The sequence below is a fragment of the Micromys minutus genome (assembly GCF_963924665.1).
Source record: "Micromys minutus genome assembly, chromosome: 8".
Classification (NCBI taxonomy): domain Eukaryota; kingdom Metazoa; phylum Chordata; class Mammalia; order Rodentia; family Muridae; genus Micromys; species Micromys minutus.
In genome coordinates, this window is record NC_137977.1 from 32394794 (window position 1) to 32418448 (window position 23655).

The following is a 23655-nucleotide window of genomic DNA, read 5'->3' on the forward strand; positions in this document are numbered from 1 at the left end:
CTATCTTATATAGAAGGGTAATTTGTGCCTTTGTCTATTGGATATAATCTTATTGTGTAGTGGGTTTGTGGACTGAGAATTGAATATATAAATCTACCACGAAAAGCTACCTAGATTTACAGTCCTGTCTGTGCTGGGCGGTGGGGTAAAGAAACAGGACAGATGGAGTGAAGAACCTGGGGAGCAAATCTCATGGAGAGTGTAGCTCGTGGACTGAGTGACAGAGACAGACCTGGGGCCAGATAAAAGATAAGACTTTCCATTTATAATATTTACTGCAACAAGTATATACCTTGGGGTCAGCAGTGTTAATTACTATATATAGAACATACTTGGCCAATCATTCATTTTTTAAACTACATTTATTTTATTATTTTTAATTAGTGGAAAGGGTATGTGCACATAACTTTGGATCCCAGGAGCTTACACTAAGAGGAGGCATATATTTATAAATATTCTGAATTTTCTTAATTTGAAATTTTGTAAGCTCTTTCTCTTATCAACCATCACAACAGATATGATAGGGATGATTCTCTCAAAAACATCATGGGTTTCCAGGCTGAAGACATTTACATCCAGTGTAAAGATTTAACAAAAAGATTCATCTCTAAATTTCCCCATTTACAGAATGGAGCTAACGACTATTTCAAACATAACATTTGTAGCTAATAACCAACACATACACAACAAAAATATCCATCAACAAAATAATGGATAAAGAAAATATGGTAGATGCACAGGGGAAAATGGAAATCCTGACACACAGTACAACATTGACAACGCAAAATAAGCCAGATGCAAAAGGATTGATACTGCAAACTCCGCTCTGAGGTACCCAGCTCGTCCAGTCCTCAGGAAGAAAGAAACTGCCAGTGTCTGTGGGAAGGGGGCTGAAGAATTGTTTATTGGTTACAGATTTTTCACGTGAGATTTACGTTTTTCCCTGAAGATGTGAATGGTGCTAGCTTTATAACCGATGTGTAGTAATGAATGTACCGCCTATCACTAAACTGTGTGCTTACACTGTACAGTAATGAATGTACTGCCTATCACTAAACTGTGTGCTTACACTGTACAGTAATGAATGTACCACCTAGCACTAAACTGTGTGCTTACACTGTACAGTAATGAATGTACCACCTAGCACTAAACTGTGTGCTTACACTGTACAGTAATGAATGTACCGCCTAGCACTAAACTGTGTGCTTACAATGCACGTCTACCTTTATTATGTGACATTTACAACAATAGCTGTCAGCACACTAAACCTATTCCCCAGACACAGGCAGATCCTTCTCTTTGGTGATGGCTAGTGCCCGGGCATAGTTATTCTTGATTTGTTTCCATCTCTAGAATCTCCTACTTTGAACAGTAAATCTAAATGGCCCCACTACTTAAATGACTTCTCTGAGAGAGAAAGATAGGACTCTCTCACAGAGGGAGATAGGACTCTTAGCATGCCTTCTTTAGAAAAACAGCAGCCTTATCTAGAATTTCTGCTTCTAGAGACCAGACACTTAAAAACTCTGAGCTCCATCTTCAGCATCATGTCTACCCAGAAGCTGCCATGCTTCCCACCATGATGATCATGGACTGAACCTCTAAAATGGAAAGCCAGCCCCAACCAATTAAATGTTGTCTTTTATAAGAGTTGTAATGGTCATGGTGTCTCTTCACAACAATGAAACTATTAAGACAATATCTATGTTATAGAAAATTTTTAAGCCACAATATTCCTGAAAATCACATACACACACACACACACACACACACACACACACACAAGTACACACATGTAGTCTCTCTCTCCTCTCTCTCTCTCTCTCTCTCTCTCTCTCTCTCTCTCACACACACACACACACACACACACACACACACACACACACAATATGGGTCTATAAGACATTAAAACAGAGGTAGAGTCTATGGCCCAAAAACTAACTGAGCTTGTCTGAGGCAGTGATGGGCAGGGTAAAATGCTTCCCATTACCATGAGTCGAACAAGTTTAGTTCTAAGCATCCCCCTTCTATGAAGACACTGCAGTAGACACTCACTAACCTGTATACCCTTCCTAGCCAGTAAAGCTCTTCAGCCTCTCTAATAAATGATAAGTAATGTCACGTATCCTAGAAGGAGAAGCGGAGTAACATGGAACAAGGAGCTTTCTGTGTAGAGGGAAAGCTTGCAACATGGTTCTAAAATATGCCTTCTGCCCTCAAGAAGCATACTAAGAGAGAAAACCTAGGCAAGTCAGACCATGCCAATGAATTTAAAAAAATAACTATCAATATCCTATACTTTAGACATTGGCACTAACTGACCCTTTAAAAAGTCCCAAACCATACTTACTAGTGTTTTATGGTTTGGGTTCTTTGCTTTGAGACAGGGTTTTATAATTTTGCCCTTGGATGGTCTAGTACTCACTATGCAGACCAGAGTGGTCTCAGATCCAGGGATCTGCCTGCCTCTGCCTCCTAAGTGCTGGAATTAAAGACCTGCTCCCCCAAGCTCGTCCAGTCATGCAATATATTTTTGGTTATGACCCTAGCCTTTAATGGCTGAGCCATCTCTCCAGCCCTAGTCATGCAATCTTAATCATGTAAAATAAATTCCATGTCCTTCTGATTTTAATTTACCCCCAATCGATCAAAATCTAATACAGCCTATGAGGTAATTGTCGACTCGGGCCATTTCTAAATCTCACCCAAGTGTGGAATCTACTTGTCTAGAGTCTTTCAAAAGACCAAAGCTGGTTTCAGTGAAGGTCGACCTAAGGAGATACTCTTTACACTTCTGGGCGTCTCCAACTCTGTGTTTCTGACTCCTGTATTCCCAGTACCTGGAGCTGGAGGAGTATGCAGAACCAGTTCTCTGCTGCAGGGACTGCAGATAGAGCCCCTGTAAGCTCTCACTCGGAACGCATAGGGACTGTTGTTTTCAAGGTCGGAGACAACTTTGCTTGTGCCGTGAACTTCTATCTCATTCCACGTTATCATTTCTTCGTCTCTATTAATCTTGCGGTATTCCAGAACATAGCTGTCGGCTTTGTCCTTTCCTGGATGGTGCCAGTCTATCAAGGCGTTATTATATACTTTACTCTGTTCCTCATTGATCTCAGGAATGTCTACGCCTGAAAGAATTATGACAGAGAACACGATGTTAAGACAGTATTTCCTTCAGCAAAAATAAAGTACTGGCCGTTTCTATAATGCCTAAGAAATTTCTAAACTTATGATATTATGTATAAGAAGACAGTAAATCTCAAACAAGGTAAATTTGTAATTATACTTGAGTTAGGAAAGATAAGTGAAAAACTAGGTGGTATCATTATGAATTTGGAAACACTGGAAATTCTATTTTTTAAAAATATAGACTTTCCCCATAATGAGTCATGTCTCTGGAGTTATAAATTTTTATGTAAATGTACATAAACCATTTTAATCTTTAAAAGGTTAAGTTCTGTGATTTTCAACCAAACTCTAATGAACATTTTCTTTACTATTTAACCAATGTAGACTTGCAAAGTCAAATACTTTTTCTTAGTAAGGGCATGATAAAGCAGCTAGCGAGGTGGCTCAGCTGGTGAAGGGCTTGCTGTGCAAACTTGAGTCCATGCCTCCAGCACCCATAGAAAAGCTGGTAGAGGTGGCAGATGTCTATTCCACCAGCTGTAGGGAGGCAGAAACAGGCAGATCTCGGAAGCTTGCTGGCCAACTAGTCTAGCCATATTGGTGAACTCCGGGTCCACAGCCCAACACCCATCAGGCAGAGGCATGGGGTAAGCATGGTCCAACTTCCTGTGTCCCATCTCCCCCAGTGGCCAGAGCCCTGAGGCAAAGCAGACATGGGGAACTCCACCACCCTATACCCAACAGGGCATGACACACATGCCTATAATACCAGCACAGACAGGAGAATAAATTCAAGGTGTTCCCTGGCACATACTAAGTTTGAGTACATCATGAATATACTACATATACACAAACATGTCCACACACACCACCTACATCAAAGCCCAGAGGAGGAAATGAAATAACGGAACGGCCTTGCTTCCTTTCGCTTATCCCACAGCCCCCTGTAGGTATAAGCCTCTGATAAGGAAGCCTGACAGTGCATGAACATGCCTGAAGATTACACAGCCACAGTGAGACCAGCAAGCTCATCCGCAGCATGCTTTAAAGTTAAAAATCTAAACAGGACCGAATCGTAGTGTTATCTTCAGCCACGTGGTCCCTGTAAGAATGGGCATGTAGGGAAAATGAAACAGACCCACAGGCAGGAAGTAGGGGTGTCCCCTCTCTTCTACCCAGGGTTTTCTTGGTCCTTGGTACTGCGCATAACCCATGCTTACCCCCATCAGCCTTACCCTTGCAGGGGCAAAGTTTGGGTCCATAGGTAAAAATCTTAGAGTCAAAAGTAAGCAAAAGGCAACTGGTGTGTGCAAAACCAACAGTGTGGGAAGTCAATTCAGCATGTGAAATGACAGCAAACACCTACTTGGAAAAACTAAACCCATAAAAAATACCAGATTTGGACATACATATAAAAAGAAAAGATGCTACAGCCACAGTTTTTAACCTTTAAGAAGACAAATTTTGTTTTCCAAAATACATCTTTTAAAAAATATCTACTTACTTAATGTATATGACTGTTCTATGTGCATGCACACAGCTGCAGACCAGAAGAGGGCATCAGATCCCATTACAGGTGGTTGTGAGCCACTATGTGGTTGCTGGGAACTGAACTCAGGACCTCTGAAAAAGTAGCCAGGGCTCTTAACCGCTGAGCCACCTCTCCCGTCCAAAAACGTCTTTTTTTTTTTTAATTTAGGTTTTAAAATTTTTATGTCTGCGGGTTAAGCATGTGTAAGTGAGTACAGGTGCCCTCCTAGACCAGCAGCAATCAGGGCCTCTGGAGCTGGCACTATGGTGACTGTGAGGCACCAATGTAGAGCTTGGGAATCAACCTCTGGTCCTCACTCAGCACGAGGAGTACTTGCTGTTAGTCCCTGAGCATCTGGCTAGCATCCAATCTGTGCAGCTCCAACTTCACATGAAGGGAAACCTCAGCAAGGCAAATGTATTGAGATGTAAGAAAGGAAGGAAGCCCTCCTTATGATGGGGTGGCCCGCGAGGGTGTTTCCTAAAAGTCATCTGTTGAAGTCAGGACCCAGAAGACTGTGGGATTGTGATAGCACTCCTCAAAAGATTGACTATGTTTAGAGACTTGGTCTTCATAAGACATATTAAATGAAGCTGAGATGCTCACAGTGGCCTTAATTCAATATAGCTGCAAACCAGAATATACTTTCAACCAGATTTCATGTACTAAAAATATTATAAGCTTATAATTTCAAGAAGATGTGATGTCATGTACACAATGTCTAAAAAGCCAGGAGTATAGCCTTGTGCATGAAAACTAAAGTTCCAGGGTAGATGGTCATGAGCAACTCACGTCAGAGGAGAGAGGATGCGCACCTGCTGTGCGCAGAGCCAGGGAGGAACACTTCACCACTTACCACTAGAGAAAAAGGACAATTCTCCAAGCGCCTCTGTTTGTTTCGAGATGTTAACAACATAGTCTTCAAAAGAAGCCTGGGCTGCAGGTCTAAAGCTCTTTAGGGATTCCGTAGCTTTCTGTATTCTGTGGGCAGATATATGTCATATAAAAGCCATTCTTTTAAAAGGCAATCACACTAAACACTGGCAACATGGCAGGCCAAAGAAACGGACACTGCATTCAGAACCCAGGATGCACCAGAGCCAGACTGTTCCTTAACCCACCACCGGGAACTACTCGGCCAGGTGAGGTTTTTCAAAAGCCAAGGAGCTAAGCAAGTACCTGAGATGGAGCTGCTTCGCCGTCTGCACAAAGCAAGACTGATCCGTCTCCTTCAGCACTTCCTGAGCATACCCCACAAGCCCGTTATTCTCCAGAAGGCCTTGGTACTCTTCCATTTGCGTGTGAAATTTGTCTAGTCTTAGTTTCTTAGAGGCATCTATGGCTTTCAGAACAGACGACTTCCGGTCTTCCAGGATTTCAAAGAGCTTTTCAAAATGTACCAGCGCTTCTTCCTTGGCCCTCTCTCCGTTGCACTAGTGAAAACCACACAAGTGTTACCTTGTGCTGAGCCCAATCTCTCCATTGCATGAATGTAGAACACAAGCATTATCTTAGCCATGAACCCACTTAAGGTGTTCTCGTGACACCCTACACAATATCAACAAAATAAGGCCAGGTGTTGTAAAAGAAGCTTTTGTCTGCCCCTGGAATCTTCAAAGCTGTATCTCAGGGTGAGGCACAAAAAAATACAACTGTCCGCTTTCATTTCTATTTGCTCTGTGATGTCAGAACTTTGTGTTGTTAAGGTCCAGCAACAAATGATTTAATCAAATGAGAAACTAATTTTCAGTGACAAAACTAGTTAAGGGCAGAACTGAACTGATTTACCCACAAACACAGCAACAGCACAATTCTTGAGAGTTTGCACCTCATCTCAAATTCGGGAATATTTCTAAATACAGGAAGCTATCCTAAAGTTAAATTGTGGCCATAATTAAAAGCAACGTTCTCAATATTCTCCATTAAGGTCTTTAAAATGACTTTTCTTTAGTCCTTACCCAGCCATGAGCTTGTAGGCTAAGCTGAAGCTGAGAGTGAGCTCTGGGTTCGGTGCCTACTACTCTTCCTCTCCCAGGCAAAACACATAGATGGCAAAATTATTCAGATTCTTATGAGGATGATTAAAGATTATTTACATGAAAAACATACCACACTTGAAAAGGAATCTTTACATAACCTGGCTGGCCTCAATCTCAATCCCCCCTGCCTCACCCTCCCTAGTGCTGAGATTACATGTCTGTGTCAACCTGCCTGGGCCAAATTATTTGAATTTTTATAAAATCAGTGTTCAGAGCAACTTTGGAAGAACCCAGTGAGGGCTGGGAGTGCTCACTACAACACATCCAACAGCAAAGTCTTCAGAACGAGGCACTGCTGGGGCTGCAGGCCTCCCAGTGGCCTCTGCACTGGGAAAGGAATGGATTCCTTCTCCATTGTAACCCCACCAGTCAATGGTGGGTTGTTTGTTTGTTTGTTTGTTTGTTTTTTAATGTAACATACAAAGTGATGGGGTTTATCATGATACTTTTGTATCTACCAACATACTTTGTTCTAGTTCAGTTTTTAAAGGAAAAGGTCAAAGAACAGTAAAATTCTCTCCATGGTTTTCCACATTAAGCTCAGAAATACGCATAGATAAAAAATTATAATTGCAGATACAAAAACTGTCTCATCATCACTGAGGAAGTATTAAGGATGAAGACAAACATGGCATTAATCTGCTTGGCTGGGGGTCGGGGGGAAAGACAGGGCTTTTCTCTGTGTAGCCTGTAAACAAGGCTGGCCTTGAACTCAAAGATCCAGAGATCTGCCTGTCTCTGCCTCCCAAGTCCTAGGATTAAGGTGTGTTCCACCTGTACTTGACTTAATTTGCATCTTTTCTTTTTTTCTCTTCTTTTCATTATTTCTTCTGCAGTGATGGTGATATAGACCAAAATCAAAATCTACATGTCCTATACACATCATGTAAATTTTCTACCACTAAGAGGCATCTTCCATCCCTTATTATTTCTCTTCCTACTGGAAAAAAAAAGCATTTCAAGAAATAATCTTTTCTTTTAAAGATATATTTATTTTATGTGAATACACTGTAGCTGTCTTCAGGCACATGAGAAGAGGGCATCTCATCCCATTACAGATGGTTGTGAACCACCATGTGGTTGCTAGAATTTGAACTCAGGACCTCTGGAAGAGCAGTCAGTGCTCTTAACCACTGAGCCATCTCTCCAGCCACCAGAAATAATAATCTTGAGCCAGCCTAGGTCTTTTATATTTAATTATAAGTTTTGAAGTGATCAAGAGGAAAAGAAAAACAAACAACAAAAAAAACTCCACTCCATATATCAGAACCTATGAAAAGTACTTCAAGTGTCAAATAACCCAGCCTTACTCATACTGTATTTTTTAAATGCTATTACTTTTTATTATTAAAATTTTTTGTTCTTATTGATTTTTTTACATTTTATTTACTATGTTTGTATGAGCGCGCGCGCGCGTGTGTGTGTGTGTGTGTGTGTGTGTGTGTGTGTGTGTGTGTGTGTAGGTCAAAAGACAACCCAAGAGAATTCTCTCAACCATATATGGGTTCTAGAAATTACACTCAGGTGAATCAAGCTTGGCAGCAAGTACCTTTACCTTATAGGCCATCTAGCCGGTACCCACCCCTTTTTTTGGCAGTCTTATACAATCCTTTCATTTCTATGTAGCCAAGGCTGACCTTGAACTCATCCTTCTGCTTCTATCTCTCAAGAGCTAGGATTACAGGTAAGAACCACCATGCCAGCTTACTTTCTGCTCCTTCATGCATGGCCATGGTAGGAACAAAATACTATGGTTTCCGCCCCTAGAACAGAGCCAGCAAATTGAGTGTTGATGGCTGCTGTGAGCATAAGGCCTGTTTGTATAACAGTGTACATATTTTCCTGTTCCTCCTTTGAGGATGTCCTCTCTGCCATGGCTAACGACACTAGAATAATCAGAGACAGCACAAATCTGGGAGGTGTGGGTGTGTCTATGTCTCAGGAAAATGGTGGACCCTGAGACCTTCAGAACAGCCCTTTAAGCTGTAGGAAAGAACACTGAAAACACGAGTTCAAGAATATATAAATTGTCAACTATGCAAAATTCAAGAATGTAATATGAATTGTATAAGGAGCTTCACAGGCCTACAGGAACAGAGGCAGCCACACTATGAACCAGCTCGTCAGAAAGATACAAAGGCAGGCAGATTCCTGGGTTCAAGTCAGCCTGGGACAGAGGAGTTTCGGTCCAGGTAATTTCAGGGCATGTTCACCCAGCTATCATACTGTCTGTGCTTGCTGTTGCTTTCTAAGAATCAAAGGATACTGATTTATGGGATAATCAAAAGGGAACCTGGGGGAATGATAAGTTTATATATAAATAAAAGAATGGGCTTTTGATCTGCAAGAGATGAGCTATCCAGAGATTTTTTTTTTTAGAATTGCAAAAAACATGTCTCAAGCAAAGAGCTGACTGGAGATGTCCAGAGAGATCAGAACACAAAGAAAGCAATCTGGAAAGCTGTCTGGAGCAGAACATGGGCTGTCAGCTTGTAATCCACAATTTGACTTAAAGTTGTGTGTTTCACCACTCCCAGACACCTCTTCCTCAGAACCCCTCTGCAAGCCTAGGCTAGTCCTTGGCAAGTTTCCCTACTTTAATTGAAGTAGAATATCCAAACAGAAAAACGTGCACATAAGCATAAAGGCCGGGACTCTATAAATACATACTGACTAGCAGAACATTACTGTATACCAGCACCCACCCTCATAACCTCTGCAGTGCTGAGCCCCTCTCCTCAAGGACAACTTTATGAAAATTTTAATCTAACCTAATCTAAGCTCACTGCGTAGCTACTTAAAAAACATTTAATGTAAATGAATGTTTTGCCTGCATATGCATATGTACCATGTAGATGCCTGGAACTGGAGCTAGAGATGGCTGTGAACCACCATGTGGTGTTGGAAACTGAACCAGGTCCTCTAGAAGAGTAGTCAGTGCTCTCAACTATTGCAAAGCCATCTCTGAAGCCTGCTCTGGACACTTTCTATAGATGTCATAATGGCATCATGCCTTCCACACAATGTATGGCAGGATGTACCTAGACTATAGTCCCGTCGCTACCACTGTTAATAGACGTTTGAGTTGTTTCCGCCTTGTGGCCTCTGCAAACAAGGCAAGCATGAACACCCATCTTTATGTACGTAAGCAATCTAGAACATGCATTCAGCAGAACCTGGAATTTTCACTAACCCTGGGCCTATCACATACATTAACCTCTGTTCATGTTCACATGCAGTTCTTTCCCTATGACTCCTGAGCACTGATTACCCAGGCATCTACTCTGCATATATTTCCATGAGTTCTAGGGAAGAAGAGGTATGGAGTCACACAATTCCCAGCTCAGAGAACACATTTAGGATGTTATGAACAAATAAGACAAAGTCTGGATGTGGAAAGGTACTCTGACCAGCTTATAACTTACCTCTGTTTCTTTCATTAACAAGTTTAATTCAGAAATTTGACTCTTCACCTGGCTTTCCTTACCAATAAGGAAATCAATGTCTTTTGAAAGTTTCTCCTGTGGAAGCACACAGAACACAGATACATAAATAAGTCAACAAAGACTTAATACTTAACATAATTTTGTAAATTACATGGTACCCTCCCTTCCTGTTGAAGGATCAGCAAAACTATGGTAATTAACTCAAGGTAAATATTTACTGGCCTTAGCACCTAGGCTCAAGGTCATCTGAAAGGTTAGTTAAAGACTGAGATTGAGGGAGGTGGGAGTGACAGTCAAAAATTCCAAATGTGCAAGTAGAACTTTTCATTGTTTATCACTCTCAGAATTCTTGTTTCTAAGGCTTCTAAGCAAACTGAAGGTCAAGTAGTATAGCAGCTCAAAGAGTATAGCCTTCCCTCACATTTCACAATTTACACACACACACACACACACACACACACACACACACACATACACACACACACACACACATACACCAGGAAAAACACCAAAGATCAATCCAAACTAATCCCAGCTCATCCAAGCCTTGCTATTCATTCACCATACACTGGTGAAAACGTGGATTTTCAACTAATTTGTAAACTAGGTATCCTGATCACTCTAATTTCTCGGCAAAATTACATCACAGGTTTTGGTGTAATCTCTAGTTTGGAATCTGAAATACGTTTTTAAAAAGCAAAAGCCACTTGAGAGCACAAGGTAGGACTACCAAGTTACAACAGAAAATCTAAATGAGAATGAGAAAGGCCAGGAAGCACCTCCCAAGGCCCAGGCATCAGGATGCTCGGGATGAGGGCTCTCCTTGAATGTTCACTGCTGAACACCTGAAATGTAAAGTGAGGGCGAGAAGAGAGACAACCACTTGGTGTTTAAGAATTCAAGAAGTAGGTCTCTAATTGACTTCATCTTCCTCTTTATACTAGCGAGCGAAAGAGGATGTGAGCAGAAATAGACATGACTGGCTCTGCAGGAGCCATGTCAGGATGGACACTGTGCAACCAGATACACAGAAGCCCTCTGGGAGTGTTAACTGGAGAAAGAGGAAGTGGCTGCTGACAAGAAAGGAACAAGGTTTCTAGACACAAAAGACAGAGTGGGATGGGGATCTAGCTTAGGGATAGAGCATGTCCCCAGCACGTACAAAGTCCTAATCAATCTCCCACCCCCATATTAACAAATTCTAACAGCCAGACATGGCTGTACAAGCCTGTAATCAGACAGAGACAGACACAAAGACACAGAGACAGAAGAAAATGGGACCTTACAGGATGATAATGCTACAAAGAGACAGAAAATCTTCCATTGTGACCTAGCATTTTACCCATCCAAGAAACCCAAAGTTCATGACGTACAAATACCACAGTCAATAGCAGAACCAGAAACCTACTCATGATTAACGTAACGACTCTCCAGGGTGAGGAAGTATTAGCATCACACTGCAAGCCAAATGCCAAGTTTAGCCCTGTCCCTTATGGGCACATACTGGGACCACAATCATGTGCACAGGCACTGTTTTTTTCTTAACTACCATGACAGAGCTGTATCTGCCCCGCCCCCCATTGTCCACCCTTTGTTTGCTCAAAGCAGCTAGTCATTGCTCCCAAACCCCAAAAAATCAGTCAGGGTGACATCTGAGAGAAAAGAAGGTGAGACTAAAGTTAAGACTTCCTGAGAGGCAAACATATAAGGAAAAGGACTATGGCTAAAGATGGTGAATCTCCAAGATGGCCAGCCTCTTCAATTATCTGAATTGAGACAAAACCCTGGCAGCTTTGTCTGACACAGCAAGACCCCTGCTAGTGGACATGCTTAAGAGTTCAAGATCAGATCAGAACACGGCACACCACAACAACACAAAGCCTTTTGTGAGAGTAGTCTAAGAGAGTAATACATAACTAGCTTGGCCCCTGAACTCTGAATGCGCAAGTTTAAAAGTGATATCAGCTTCAAATTGGCCAGTTCTAAAGGAGAGGGGTAAACTCTTGAGAGGCTTCCCTAAGGAAGAGACTGGATTATTTGTGGGGGAGAAGCTTTTCAAGTCCCCCTCAACTTTGCAGATGCTCTTTGTTTCTCTGTGTGTCTACTGCATGTGTGTATTTCTTCATCTACAATAAATGCCCTTCTTAACTGCTAAAAAAATATAACCTATTAGTGTGAATCTGAGTCTCCTAAGGGCTTGCTATGCAACAAGTGCCTCTAAATTTAAATACTCTTTTGCCCACCACAAAGAGGGACTCCTCAAGACTCATGAAGGAGATCAATCTCACAAATCTCAGAGAGTTCCTGAGTATTACAAGATTAAGCAGGCCACTCTTCCTAAGGTTACGCAGTCCATAACTCTCCCACCAACCAAACTGCCTGCAACCCCAATAGGAAGATCAGCAATACAGCTGCTGTGGGCTTTTCAGTGACACAACTGCCTGTGAGCCACCTGTGCTTCCAGAACTAAACACAATAAGAAGCTCATTAATTTGTCAAATTGTACTCTGCTAGATTGTTCTAGTTTGTCATCAATTCAGTGCCTATTCTGAAATGAAAAGATACTTACTCACATCTTTCCAAGAAAGCCACACAACACAGCTAAGACCCTGTGAAGTAGGGCTAGGCTGGCCTCTAGTCCTGTGACCTAGCTGTCCCAAAGGTCCTGTGAGAGGCTAATTCCAAGCCAAGTTTGAGAACTATTTTTCCCCTTTATATATCACATCTTCAATACAAGCCACCAATGAAACATTAGTAAGCAAGACAAAGAAAAAGGCATCCAACAACATCAACAATCTATGCATTTGGGCAGTCTAGGAGAGAAATATCTAGCATGGCTCCTGCACTCAGAATGTGTGAGTTCAAAGGTAATACCAGCCTTGCTTCATCTCTAGAGATGTTCAGAATAATACCTTTGTAATAACAAATCTGTGCAAGTGTACTACTTGAAAAAGAAGTCACAATGCTACATATTCAAGCTACTATCTTGTTATTTTTTCCTTGATGTAATACAATAACTAAAAGATACAACTTAAGATTTACTTTGGCTCCATTTGAGAGGACACAAGCCCATCACAGCAGGTGAGGGCACAATGGCCGGGGCAGCCAGGACGGTGGCAGCAGGCGCGAGGCATGTCATTTACATTGTACTGATACACATGAAGAGTTCAGCTAGAATCCACATGGAATATAACTGTAAGGCCACACATTTCCTCCAGCCAAGCCTCATACCCTTCCAAAATGGGAATAAATGTTCAAACACAAGAACCTATGGCAGCATTTTTGGTCAAATGTTAACCACCATCATGCTGGAAAATCCCGACAGTACCAACATTTACAACAGCAACAAGTGCTGACCTACTTCAACAACTCTGACAATAATATTCACCACAAACATCTCACACACCCTAAAATACAAATGCTACACCAAGCATTTTCTGACGCAGTGGGGACTGCTTACAGGAATGTTTGCATTTTCTGCTTCTCTGAAAGTAGAAACTTGTAGAAAATTGTTACTTGTCTGAAATCAAAGTGCCTTTGAGAAGAGCAAACAGAAAAGGAGTAAGACTGGTCCTTAGACGATACCTCAGAAAATTGGACATAGTACTACCTAAAGACCCAGCTATTCCACTTCTGGGCATATACCCCAGAGACACTTTAATATACAACTTGGTGTTTACCTCAGCAGACTCAACAGAGAGCAGACACAAGACAAAGGCGCGGTCACCCTTCTGTGACCCTCATTTCTCTAATTCAACACCAAACTGGCAAAGGTGTTGCTATAGTGTCTTTGTGTCATGTAACCAGTTCCCCTCAGCTTAAATCTAAAACCAGTATAAAGAGACTTGCTACTCTTAGCAAAAGACAAAAGACTAAGTACTCTAGACAATTAGTCTCTTACTAATGAGTATGTAAATTAGAAAGTGTATTACGGAATATCGTTCTGAAATTAAAGAATTACGTGAAATAAAAGATAGCTGTGTTACTACTATGTATATGCTCTTTATCAAGTTTCCTGACATGTCTTTCTTTTTTGTTTTGTTTTGGTAAGTTAATGATTCAAGAGGCAGCTGGCTTTAGGGTAAGAGATGGTCACTAAGAACACGGAGGCATGCCTCACTAGGTCGATAAGATTCAGTCCAAACTCACAACCTCCAGGGAAGAGAAGCCCTGAGGTGGAGGGGATCATCAGTTGCCAATCACTTAATCAAGTGTGCCTGTCAAAGGGGCTTCTATGAAAGGAGAAGGTCCAGAACTTCATACAGCAGCACCAATGGAGGTTCTCATAGTGTACAACCAGAGGGTGTGGCAGCTCTTCCCTTCCCACATTCCTCTCCCAGGGCATCTTCATCAGCAACTGTTGTAACATCCTGTACGATAAATTGCTGTTTGTGTTCTCCTGAGTTCAGTGAGCCTCTCAAATAAAATAATCAGATCCAAGGAGGGTGAGTAACTGAAACCTCTGTTCACAATCCTGTGATAAAAGGCATTTAAACAGGCAAACCATTGGGGCAGAGGCACAGACAGCCCTGCAGACTGAGCCCTTCACCGGTGGGAATTGACAGCACAGCACGTACAATGTCCGGACTAAATTGAATTAGAGGATTTCCCCAGCGGGCACCTGCTGCTATAGAGAACCCACCGCTTGCTTGCTGATAACATGTGACGTCACAGAAGCCTTCCAGCCCGGGTGTAAACCACAACTCGGGAAGTAGAGGCAGGAGTATATGGCAAATTTGAGGCCAGCCTGGTTTACATAGCTGTCTCAAAAAACAAAAACAGAAACAAAAGACTTGTGGGGTCTAGGAACAGCAGAGCAGAGAAATGTGGATTGTTTTACCAACAATGTAGCTTTACTAGTGGCAAGGACTTAGTATATTTTTTAAAACTGAGAAAATTAGATGAAATCTAACCTTATAACTGTGGTATGTTTTAGATTGCATCACATGAAGCCAACCGACTGCAGACTCGTGATAAAGGGATGAATCATGTAATGTATCTGGGTTTCCAAAACAACCGAACACAACCTCTGGAACCTCTTGTTATGCACCAGATCTCAAAGAGACATTTTCCTAGAGGACAGGAAACCAGAAAAGCTGGCTACCCTACCTTGTTGCCTGCAGTTTCTAGGGCTTAAGGCAAAGAACTCAAAGGGATCCCAGCGTCTTCCTGAAGTGGGGGGGTGAGAAAGCCAGAGGTTCTAAAGCCTAAAGCCACAGAGACAAGGAGAAAAGGGAAACCGGCAGAAAGGTACACAAGGAATACCAATCAACCATGCCCGAGGTCAAGGAAAGTTCCAGAAACGATTAAAGTTTGTACATGCTCCCCACCATCCAGACCCCTGACCCCAAGAGAGAAGACCTAAATCACTGAAGAATCATCATCAAAGGGCTTTACCTCCAAAGTCAGTCTGACCAAGCCCAAACTGAAAACACTATGTAATTAATAATACCTGAGGGCTAATCAAAACTTCCAGCTGACTGGTTTTATGTCACCTTGGCTAGAGTCATCTAGGAAGAGTGACCCTCAGTTGAGAAAATACCCCCTATCTTGGTCTGTGGGCAGTCTTCTTGAACAATGGTTGCTGTGGGAGGGCCCAGCACACTGTGGGTGGAGCTGCCCTTGGGCAGGGAGGCCTGGGTGGTAGGAAAACAGGCTGAGCAAGCTACAGAGAGCAAGCCAGTAAGCAGTACTCCTCCGTGGCTTCTGCTCCAGTTCCTGCCTCCGGGTTCCTCTCTGGCTTGAGGTCCTGGACGGACTCCTTCAGTGTGGACTGTTGTCTGTGGAGTAAACAGCAGCTTTCCTCCCCAAGTTGCTTTTAGCCATAACATCTTACCTCAGCAACAGAAGCCCTGACTAAGTCACCAAGCAAGCAAAGGAATAGAGAACTAAAAGCTACAGTGGCCATGTCTATGGATACATATAGGAGGCTGCACACAAACTGCTGAACAAAGGGAACAATTAAAATAAAAGGGAAGCTTAAGGATGCATCAGTTCTTTTAAAACTACTCTTACAGATACAAAAAAGCACCATACAACTGTCCACTCTGCTACTGACCACTGAGTTCGAAAATTTTCAGGAGCCTCCTACCTCTGTACCCAGAGGATCAGTGATAAACCCAGCTCACTGGAGGGTTTCCTTTCTCCCCACACCTCAGAACTAGCTTTAACACTCTCAAAAAAACTAAAAATGATATGATAAATTTCTTTAAAATAATTTATATCTATTTTTTATAATTACACTAATAAGTATATAATTATATAATTATATGCAATTTATTTAGAATATATTTATATAATTTATTTTATATTAATATAAACATAAAATTATATATGCTATATAGTATATAAATATAGAAAAACAATTTTAATTATTCAAATATTTATATATTTAATTATATATAAATATATATTAAATAATTGTGTTTTTTATAATAAGTTTTATACTGTTAACTCCATTCAGTGAAACAGACCATATTACAAACCATGGTTTTATACATAAAACCTGAGACATAAAATCACCAGATGTTGAAACCTCCTTCCAGATCTGGAGTGATGGCTCAGTAGTTAAGAGCACTGTCTGCTCCTCCAGAGAACCGGGGTTTGATTTCCATCACCTGTAGTCAAGGTGACAACCCTCTGTAACTCCAGTCCCACGAGTCCAGTGCCCTCTTCTGACCCTCTGCAAGCACCACACACAAATGGTGCACAGACATACTTGCAGGTAAAGCATCTCTAAAGGTAAAGTGAAATAAAATCCAATGTTAATCCCGCTTCTAAAATAACAAGTCATACCTTTAAAGTTTTGTAGGCAGTGCTCATGGAGGTCACCCGGTGATTAGAATGATTCCCACCCAGCTTACAGAGGTGGCAAACTGGCCTTCTGCACAGCTCACAGTACATGTTTATTCTCTCTGTCTCATGTTCTGGGCACATTAAAACCTATTGAATGAAAATGAATGGACAGTTAAAGGTCTCGGCTTCATGTATTCTAGTAAGTCCCCCAATACAAAGATTTGTTATATAACATACAGACATATAAGTGAATAAAAATACACATACACAAAATGTCACATGAAAACTCTAGAACTGCCAGGTTTAAGTTCAAACAGTTAATACAGATGTTACTTCACCTAAATTTGGCAAAAAACAGTCCTGCCAATAGGACTTAAGTAGAGTGCAGGGTTAAGCGAGCAAGAAAGGCCTTCTCACCACATGGATTAGGCACACGGATTAATGAGCATCCCTACAAGGTATCAGAAGACCTTAAGAGAGTCGATGGCCTGACTCTCCACACAAGCCTGTTGCTAAAAGGGCCCTGGAAGGTTTTGTGATCTAAGACTCCAACAGGCTAGCTCCTGACTCAAGGAAAGGGCACCTTTGTACTTACTCTATGAAATATCATCACAGATGCATTTGAAATTGTACATAGAATAATGTTTCCATTCAGAAACAAGTGCCTATATAGCATGTTAATCCAATAGCTGTTCATTATTTCAAGAGACTAGATGTCAGGCAACTGTAACTGGTCCAACAAACTAGGAAAATAAAAGAGCAATATGAAAAGTCCTGCGGCCAATACAGCTTCAGGGGAAGACAAAACTGGAAGAAACAATGTTTCAGAATGTCCAAGTTCCAAAGCCTCAAAAGCACATGGTTTGTTTGTTTGCTGGTCTGTTTGTTTTTTTTTTTTTTTTTTTTTTTTTTTTTTTTTTTTTGTTTTGTTTTGTTTTTGTTTTATTTAGGAGGGTGTTTATTGAGACAGGGTTTCTCTTTGTATATCAGGCTGGCCTTGAACTCACAGAATTCCACCTGCCTTGCTTCCTGAGTGCTGGGGTTAAAAGCATGCACCACCACACCCAGTGTACATGTTATGAAAAGTAGGAAAACTGAGAATTTCCATAATAAGAGGTTCAGTGAGTTCAGTTATAGGTGAATATTCTCTATCGTAAGAGACAGCTTTTACTGACTAACACAAATGGCTTAAAGGGACTTTTTTTTAAATATAGCCTAGTCATACACCTTTGGTTTACTCATCAGGATTTCATGGTTGCAAATAAAACCTTGTGACTAATTTGCATTCCAAATTCTCTGACATACTTAACTTATAAAAACCTAGTGTAGCTCATTCTCCCTTCCATGACTGAACAGTACCAATGTGGTCTTCTTAATGAAACACTAATACTTTTGAAGTCATATATATTTAAAACTCAACGACCTTGAGGAGTTATGAGGAGACATATAACAGGGAATTCAGAGCTAGTTGATAAACCTGTTATCAGACTAATAGTTTTGGCAAAATGGCCTTCCAAATGTGGGTACAAAAGAGGAACCCGTGTGGGTGCTGGGAACCAAACATGGGTCCTCTGTTAAAGTCAGTAGGTAACCCTCACCGCTGATCCATCTCCCTGGCTCCAAAAGAGGTTTGCAATTTACACGTGAAATTATTACACATTAAAGGTTGTATTCTTAAAAATACTATTATATTTTCATATTCATATCAGTTACTAAGAACAACAACCTTTAAAGCATTCATTGTTTCAATTATACAAATCAGAACATCTTGAAAATACATAAAAATTATTTTACTCATCAAAGATCATAGGACATGAAGTTCTTATGAGCATTAGTAACCAATTATCCAGAATACTTGAGAAATGCAAAATCTACCTAGCAGATTATAAAACCTCTACATTCCAAGCTTTACAGTACTGGGCTGTTATTATGAAAATGTTACCCAATCAAATCTCCTTGTCTCCATACTCCTGGCGATTTCTCCCATCACATTTGGTACCCTAACTTACCTTGGGTCTGAAATTAGTGGTGGGGCCCACATACTCATGCTGAGCTTTTACTGTGCCCCAGGGATGATAAATTTTGAAGCATTCATTGCAGTAGCTTGCACTACAATCCATGCAGCTCTTTGTAGATTCTTGGGGCGGTGGTTTACAGAGGTCACACATAATGGCTGTAGCTGCCCTAGCGGCCTGCCGATATCTCTCAACAATCGTTTCCAAAGTGAAATTTCGAAACAGACCACTGACTCCTCTCTCTCCAAGATCCACATCATGCTCACAGCCAGGACAAGGAAACGTGGTTGGTCTGGGGGTCAGTGAATTACGCTTCCAGCCTGTGTAATTAGTAAGTCTTCATTCAGTTACATCATAAATGATTAATAAGAAGAAAAGTCAGGTTTTAGAAAGACATGTCTCTACAATAACAAACATTCCAAGTGGCCCCATCTACATTCTGAAAATGCTTTTTAAAACAATTATTTTTACTTGGTATATAAAAAAACAAGTTCAAATTATTAAAAGTTATCACAGAAAAAGGAAAAAAAATCTATAATAAATTACACATAAACTCATATTAAGCCAAACACAGACATGAAGACAAAACATACAATACTTCATTATATATAAAGATAGGAGTTTATATAATTAAGATTTCTAGTTAAGCGGCTGGAGAGATGGCTCAGCAGTTAAGAACACTCACTGCTCTTCCAGAGGTCATGAGTTCAATTCCCAGAAACCACATAGTGGCTCACAACCATCTGCAATGAAATCCAATGCCTTCTTCTGGTGTGTCTGAAGAGAGCTACAGTGTTCTGATGTTTTGTATACATAGGCATGGCCCAGGGAGTGGCACTATTAGGAGGTGTGTGGCCTTGTTGAAGTGGGTTTGTCACTAGTTTGCCTAGTAGTCCTCTGCCAGGGTTAAACTAACATTTGAGGCTAGCAACCTTCTAGAGAACATTGTGGTGCTCCTTTCTTTATTAACTCTGCAAAGGCATGATCCAGGGAAACCTCTCCTGGCCATAATTCTGTAGTCCCTTGAGGGGGTCTGTTGTGCTTGGCCCAGGGAGTGGCACTATTAGGAGGTGTGTGGCCTTGTTGGAGTAGGTGTGTTACTGTGGGCATGAGCTATAAGACCCTCCCTGGGGAGTCAGTCTTCTACTAGCCACCTTCAAATAAAGATGCAGAACTCTCAGCACTGCCCTGCATCATGCCTGCCTGGATGCTGCTCTGCTCCCACCCTGATGATGATGGACTGAAGCTCTGAACCTGTAAGCCAGCCCTAATTAAATAGTGCCATCAAGACTTGCCTTGGTCATGATGTCTGTTCACAGCAGTAAAACCCTAACTAAGACAAGTGTACTCACATATATTAAATAAGTGAATCCAAGGTTTTTAGTTAATTTTATATATCATACCCAACGTTATCGAGTAAATACCATCTTAGCTTGCTGGGAAGAAATGGGGTAAATGAAAGAGAAGAACCTTAATCTGGGTCCATGAATCAGAATGCTCAATGCAATTCCAGAGATTATTTGGAACTACAAAATTGCCACCTACACATACTGTATATTTCTGTTTAGTATGAACTTTTAGCACATGCACAAAGGCATTGGTGGTCACATGTCTTAAGAACCATCTCAATAGAATGTTTCCCACTGTAGCAGTGTTTTATCTGGGAAAATTTAGTGGTAAAGACCAGAAGAGATTGAACGTAATCCATAGAAAAGCAATTAATTCATTCATAGATCTAGAACTTAGTAACTTTAAGAGGGGCCAATCATTCAGTATCTACTTGGGCCTAAAACAAAGAATCATTAAGATTATTTAACTTGGTGCCAAGAAGCATTACATGTAATTTTGTATTATAGAAAATATAATAAATGACTTTAAACATGAGATTATTTTATTCAGTATTATCATTCTGATCAAAATAAGTCAAGAAACCAAATTATGGCAGATCTTACCTGCTGGTTCACAGAAATGCAAATCTGTCCGTTTAACACGGGTGGACGCATACTTACTTAAAAGTTTCTTAGAGTATGAAATCTTGGTTGCCCACAAAAGAGCTTCCATAACACACAAACCAAGCAACTTCTTAACAACTCCAGCCTTCTTTCATACTACCATGTTCAACATCAGAAATTAATGGGTAAATTCAGTATGCTTTATTTGGCAAAGGTCTTTAAATAGCTTCACTAACATTACTCTTGAAATGACTGTCATCTAAAAATAATGTCTTAAAAGATGTCTGGTATGACATCACAGTAACACTTAGCAGACGGCCCGAAGGGTTGTTTATATAATGACTTTATAGCATGCAAGGTATCACTGACTCCAACAGCATCTAATGTACAGCATGCACAGTATCTTTAATATCCCCATTTAATGACATCTTAACATTTTAAAATGTGAATCATATAAAAAGAAACTTCCCACACAAACTTGAAAGTCCTATTCTAAATAGATCCCTGTAGTAACTTCGAAAGCATGCAGTACAGTCCAAGAGTTTCACACCACAGCAGGCATGAAATGAAAGAAGCGCCAGGCTAATTAACGAAACAAAACACACACACACACATGCCAATGAAAATGTTTGTGTGAAAGAAAGAAGCCAAACAATTCTGGAAGTCAAATAATGCAGTGGTCAAGTTTAAACAGATAGAAATTCACATTTAGTTAAATCTTCTACACATCAACTAGATGCTAGAAATATAAATGATTGAATAGCCAGTCTCAACAGTGCATGTGTAAAGCAATGGTTTATTATAGTTTATGAAGGTTGGGACCAATCAAGTAGTGATAGGAAACAAAATCATGAAAATTAAATCATGCTTTATCATGAAAGCTGGTGACACCCAAACTTTGGTTGCTTTCATATTTAGAAATGTTTTTAAAAATTGTTGCATTCCTTCTCTGTATATCCATTACCTTTTTATGGCAAAGCTTTTATAAAATATTACACTGGACCTGTTCAAGGAGGTAAAATGCTGGATCTAAGATCTGAATAATTCCCAGGTAACTTATTCAAATAGTTATCCTAGCTGTTTCTCTAGGTTCTCCTCAAGTGTCCTTAAGAATGCTAGTAGGCTTTCATTTTATCTGCCAGATGCTTTTACTGTTGCTTTCACAAAATATTATAGACAGAGAAACAGAGAAAGCATGGCAGCTCCAAGGATATCCTGGAAAGTAAACTTCATAAAAAACAAAAACAAACAAAACCTGAACAAAAAGATAAAACTAATAAAGTCTACTCTCAATATCTGTGCCATCTTAAGGCCCATGAAGCCAAATGGCTGTGGAAATTTAAATGTAACATAACTAAATGTTCATTTTGTCTTGGTATCAATAGCCATAGTTCAAACTCTCAAGAGTACTTGAGGCTAGTGGGTACCACGCATGAGCGAAGCTTTGAATGTTTCGGGTTCTATTTATACAGTATTTCTTTACAGTGTGACACAATATGGGGGGCGAGGGAGTAACCAAACAATGACAGGGAAGGCTAGTAAGTCCTGAAGACCAAACACCAGCCACACAACTGGGGGAGGCGGCATCTGTAAGTCAGGCAAATGTTCTCAACTCATGCGGTTTTGCTTCAAAGGCACAGCAAGCAAACACCAAGACACGATTTTAAAATAGTTAAAGAATTTTCAAAATGGTTTTATAGCCACCAGAGGAGCCAGACTTCAGTGTTCGCTTCATCCCTTAACAGTCGGGGAGAAGAATCAAATATTTAAGAACTAATGCAAGAGCATCAAATGTGTGCAGCACACTCAGACTGCCACCAGCGTATCCTCTCCCAGACTCTGGTGGTAACGGCTCCTGTCTCACAGCTTTCCCGGCCTTTGGGTGCCACCAGTTGGACTTCTCAGAAGGTGAGAGAAACAGAAAAGGGTAACATTTCTCAACCAAAGAGTATCACCAGAATTTGACCAAAAAATAGCCAATTTTACTTTAAGAGGTCAACTAGATTTGGGGGGGGGGGGCTGTGTACATGACCCACAAATGGGTAAGACCTCCATATTAAATCTCCGATGGCAAACACTTTCAAATACTGATGTTGACAACAAAAAAAGACATAAAGTGCATAAAACAATGGAGAGACTACGAAAATGACAGCTTCAAACAAAACGTTAATATTTGTTTAACCTTCCCAATGTAGCTTGTTGCATTTCATTACAGATTACAGAAATGTAAGATTTTTCAGGTACCAGATACTAAAAGACAAAAGTGTGTTGTGTATTTGGACAAAATGGAAGTGGTAATCATTTTGACATACACCCCTTAAAGACATCGAAATTCTGTCCTGTCATTCCAATTTGTTTACTTTCTATATAATTTTGAAGACTTGACCACTGGTGTTAGAGAAACTCTAGATACACAAGAGCATTTAAATCTAACACCACGCTGCCTGCAGCCACAAAAGCAATAAAGCGGTTTTTTTCTACCTCTCCACCCCAAAGATCTCCGCTGTGGTGCTGTGGACAATGAACAGAAAGCTGGATTTAAAATTCCATCCCAAAGAGAATACTCACAACTTGTTAACAAAAGAGAAAGCAGTGACTGTGTCCCTCACAGAATTCGATTATTGGATCAACAGTAAATGGGTGTGTTTCCTGACACACAGGATGTTTACAATGGCAGCAATATAAAACAGTCAAATGATCTTTCAGAATTTGACCGCAACACTATCAAGCAACATTCGAGATACT

At 40.7% G+C, this 23655-nt stretch overlaps 1 protein-coding gene across 4 annotated transcripts in view; it reads right to left on the minus strand.

The window, feature by feature from the left end:
- Positions 1-23655, minus strand: part of TRIM36 (tripartite motif containing 36) — a gene marked incomplete at both ends in the record, with an annotated part of 43725 nt that overhangs the window by 2364 nt on the left and 17706 nt on the right. For 2 of the 4 annotated variants that reach the window (XM_080920229.1, XM_080920231.1), the window contains 6 exons: positions 2841-3131; positions 5520-5644; positions 5843-6096; positions 10128-10223; positions 16944-17090; positions 18953-19278. In XM_080920229.1, coding sequence (XP_080776355.1) covers positions 2841-3131; positions 5520-5644; positions 5843-6096; positions 10128-10223; positions 16944-17090; positions 18953-19278 — 1239 coding nt within the window. Of the gene's footprint in view, positions 1-2840; positions 3132-5519; positions 5645-5842; positions 6097-10127; positions 10224-16943; positions 17091-18952; positions 19296-23391; positions 23422-23655 lie in introns of all 4 variants that reach the window. The other 2 variants (XM_080920230.1, XM_080920228.1) reach the window with 2 other exon arrangements.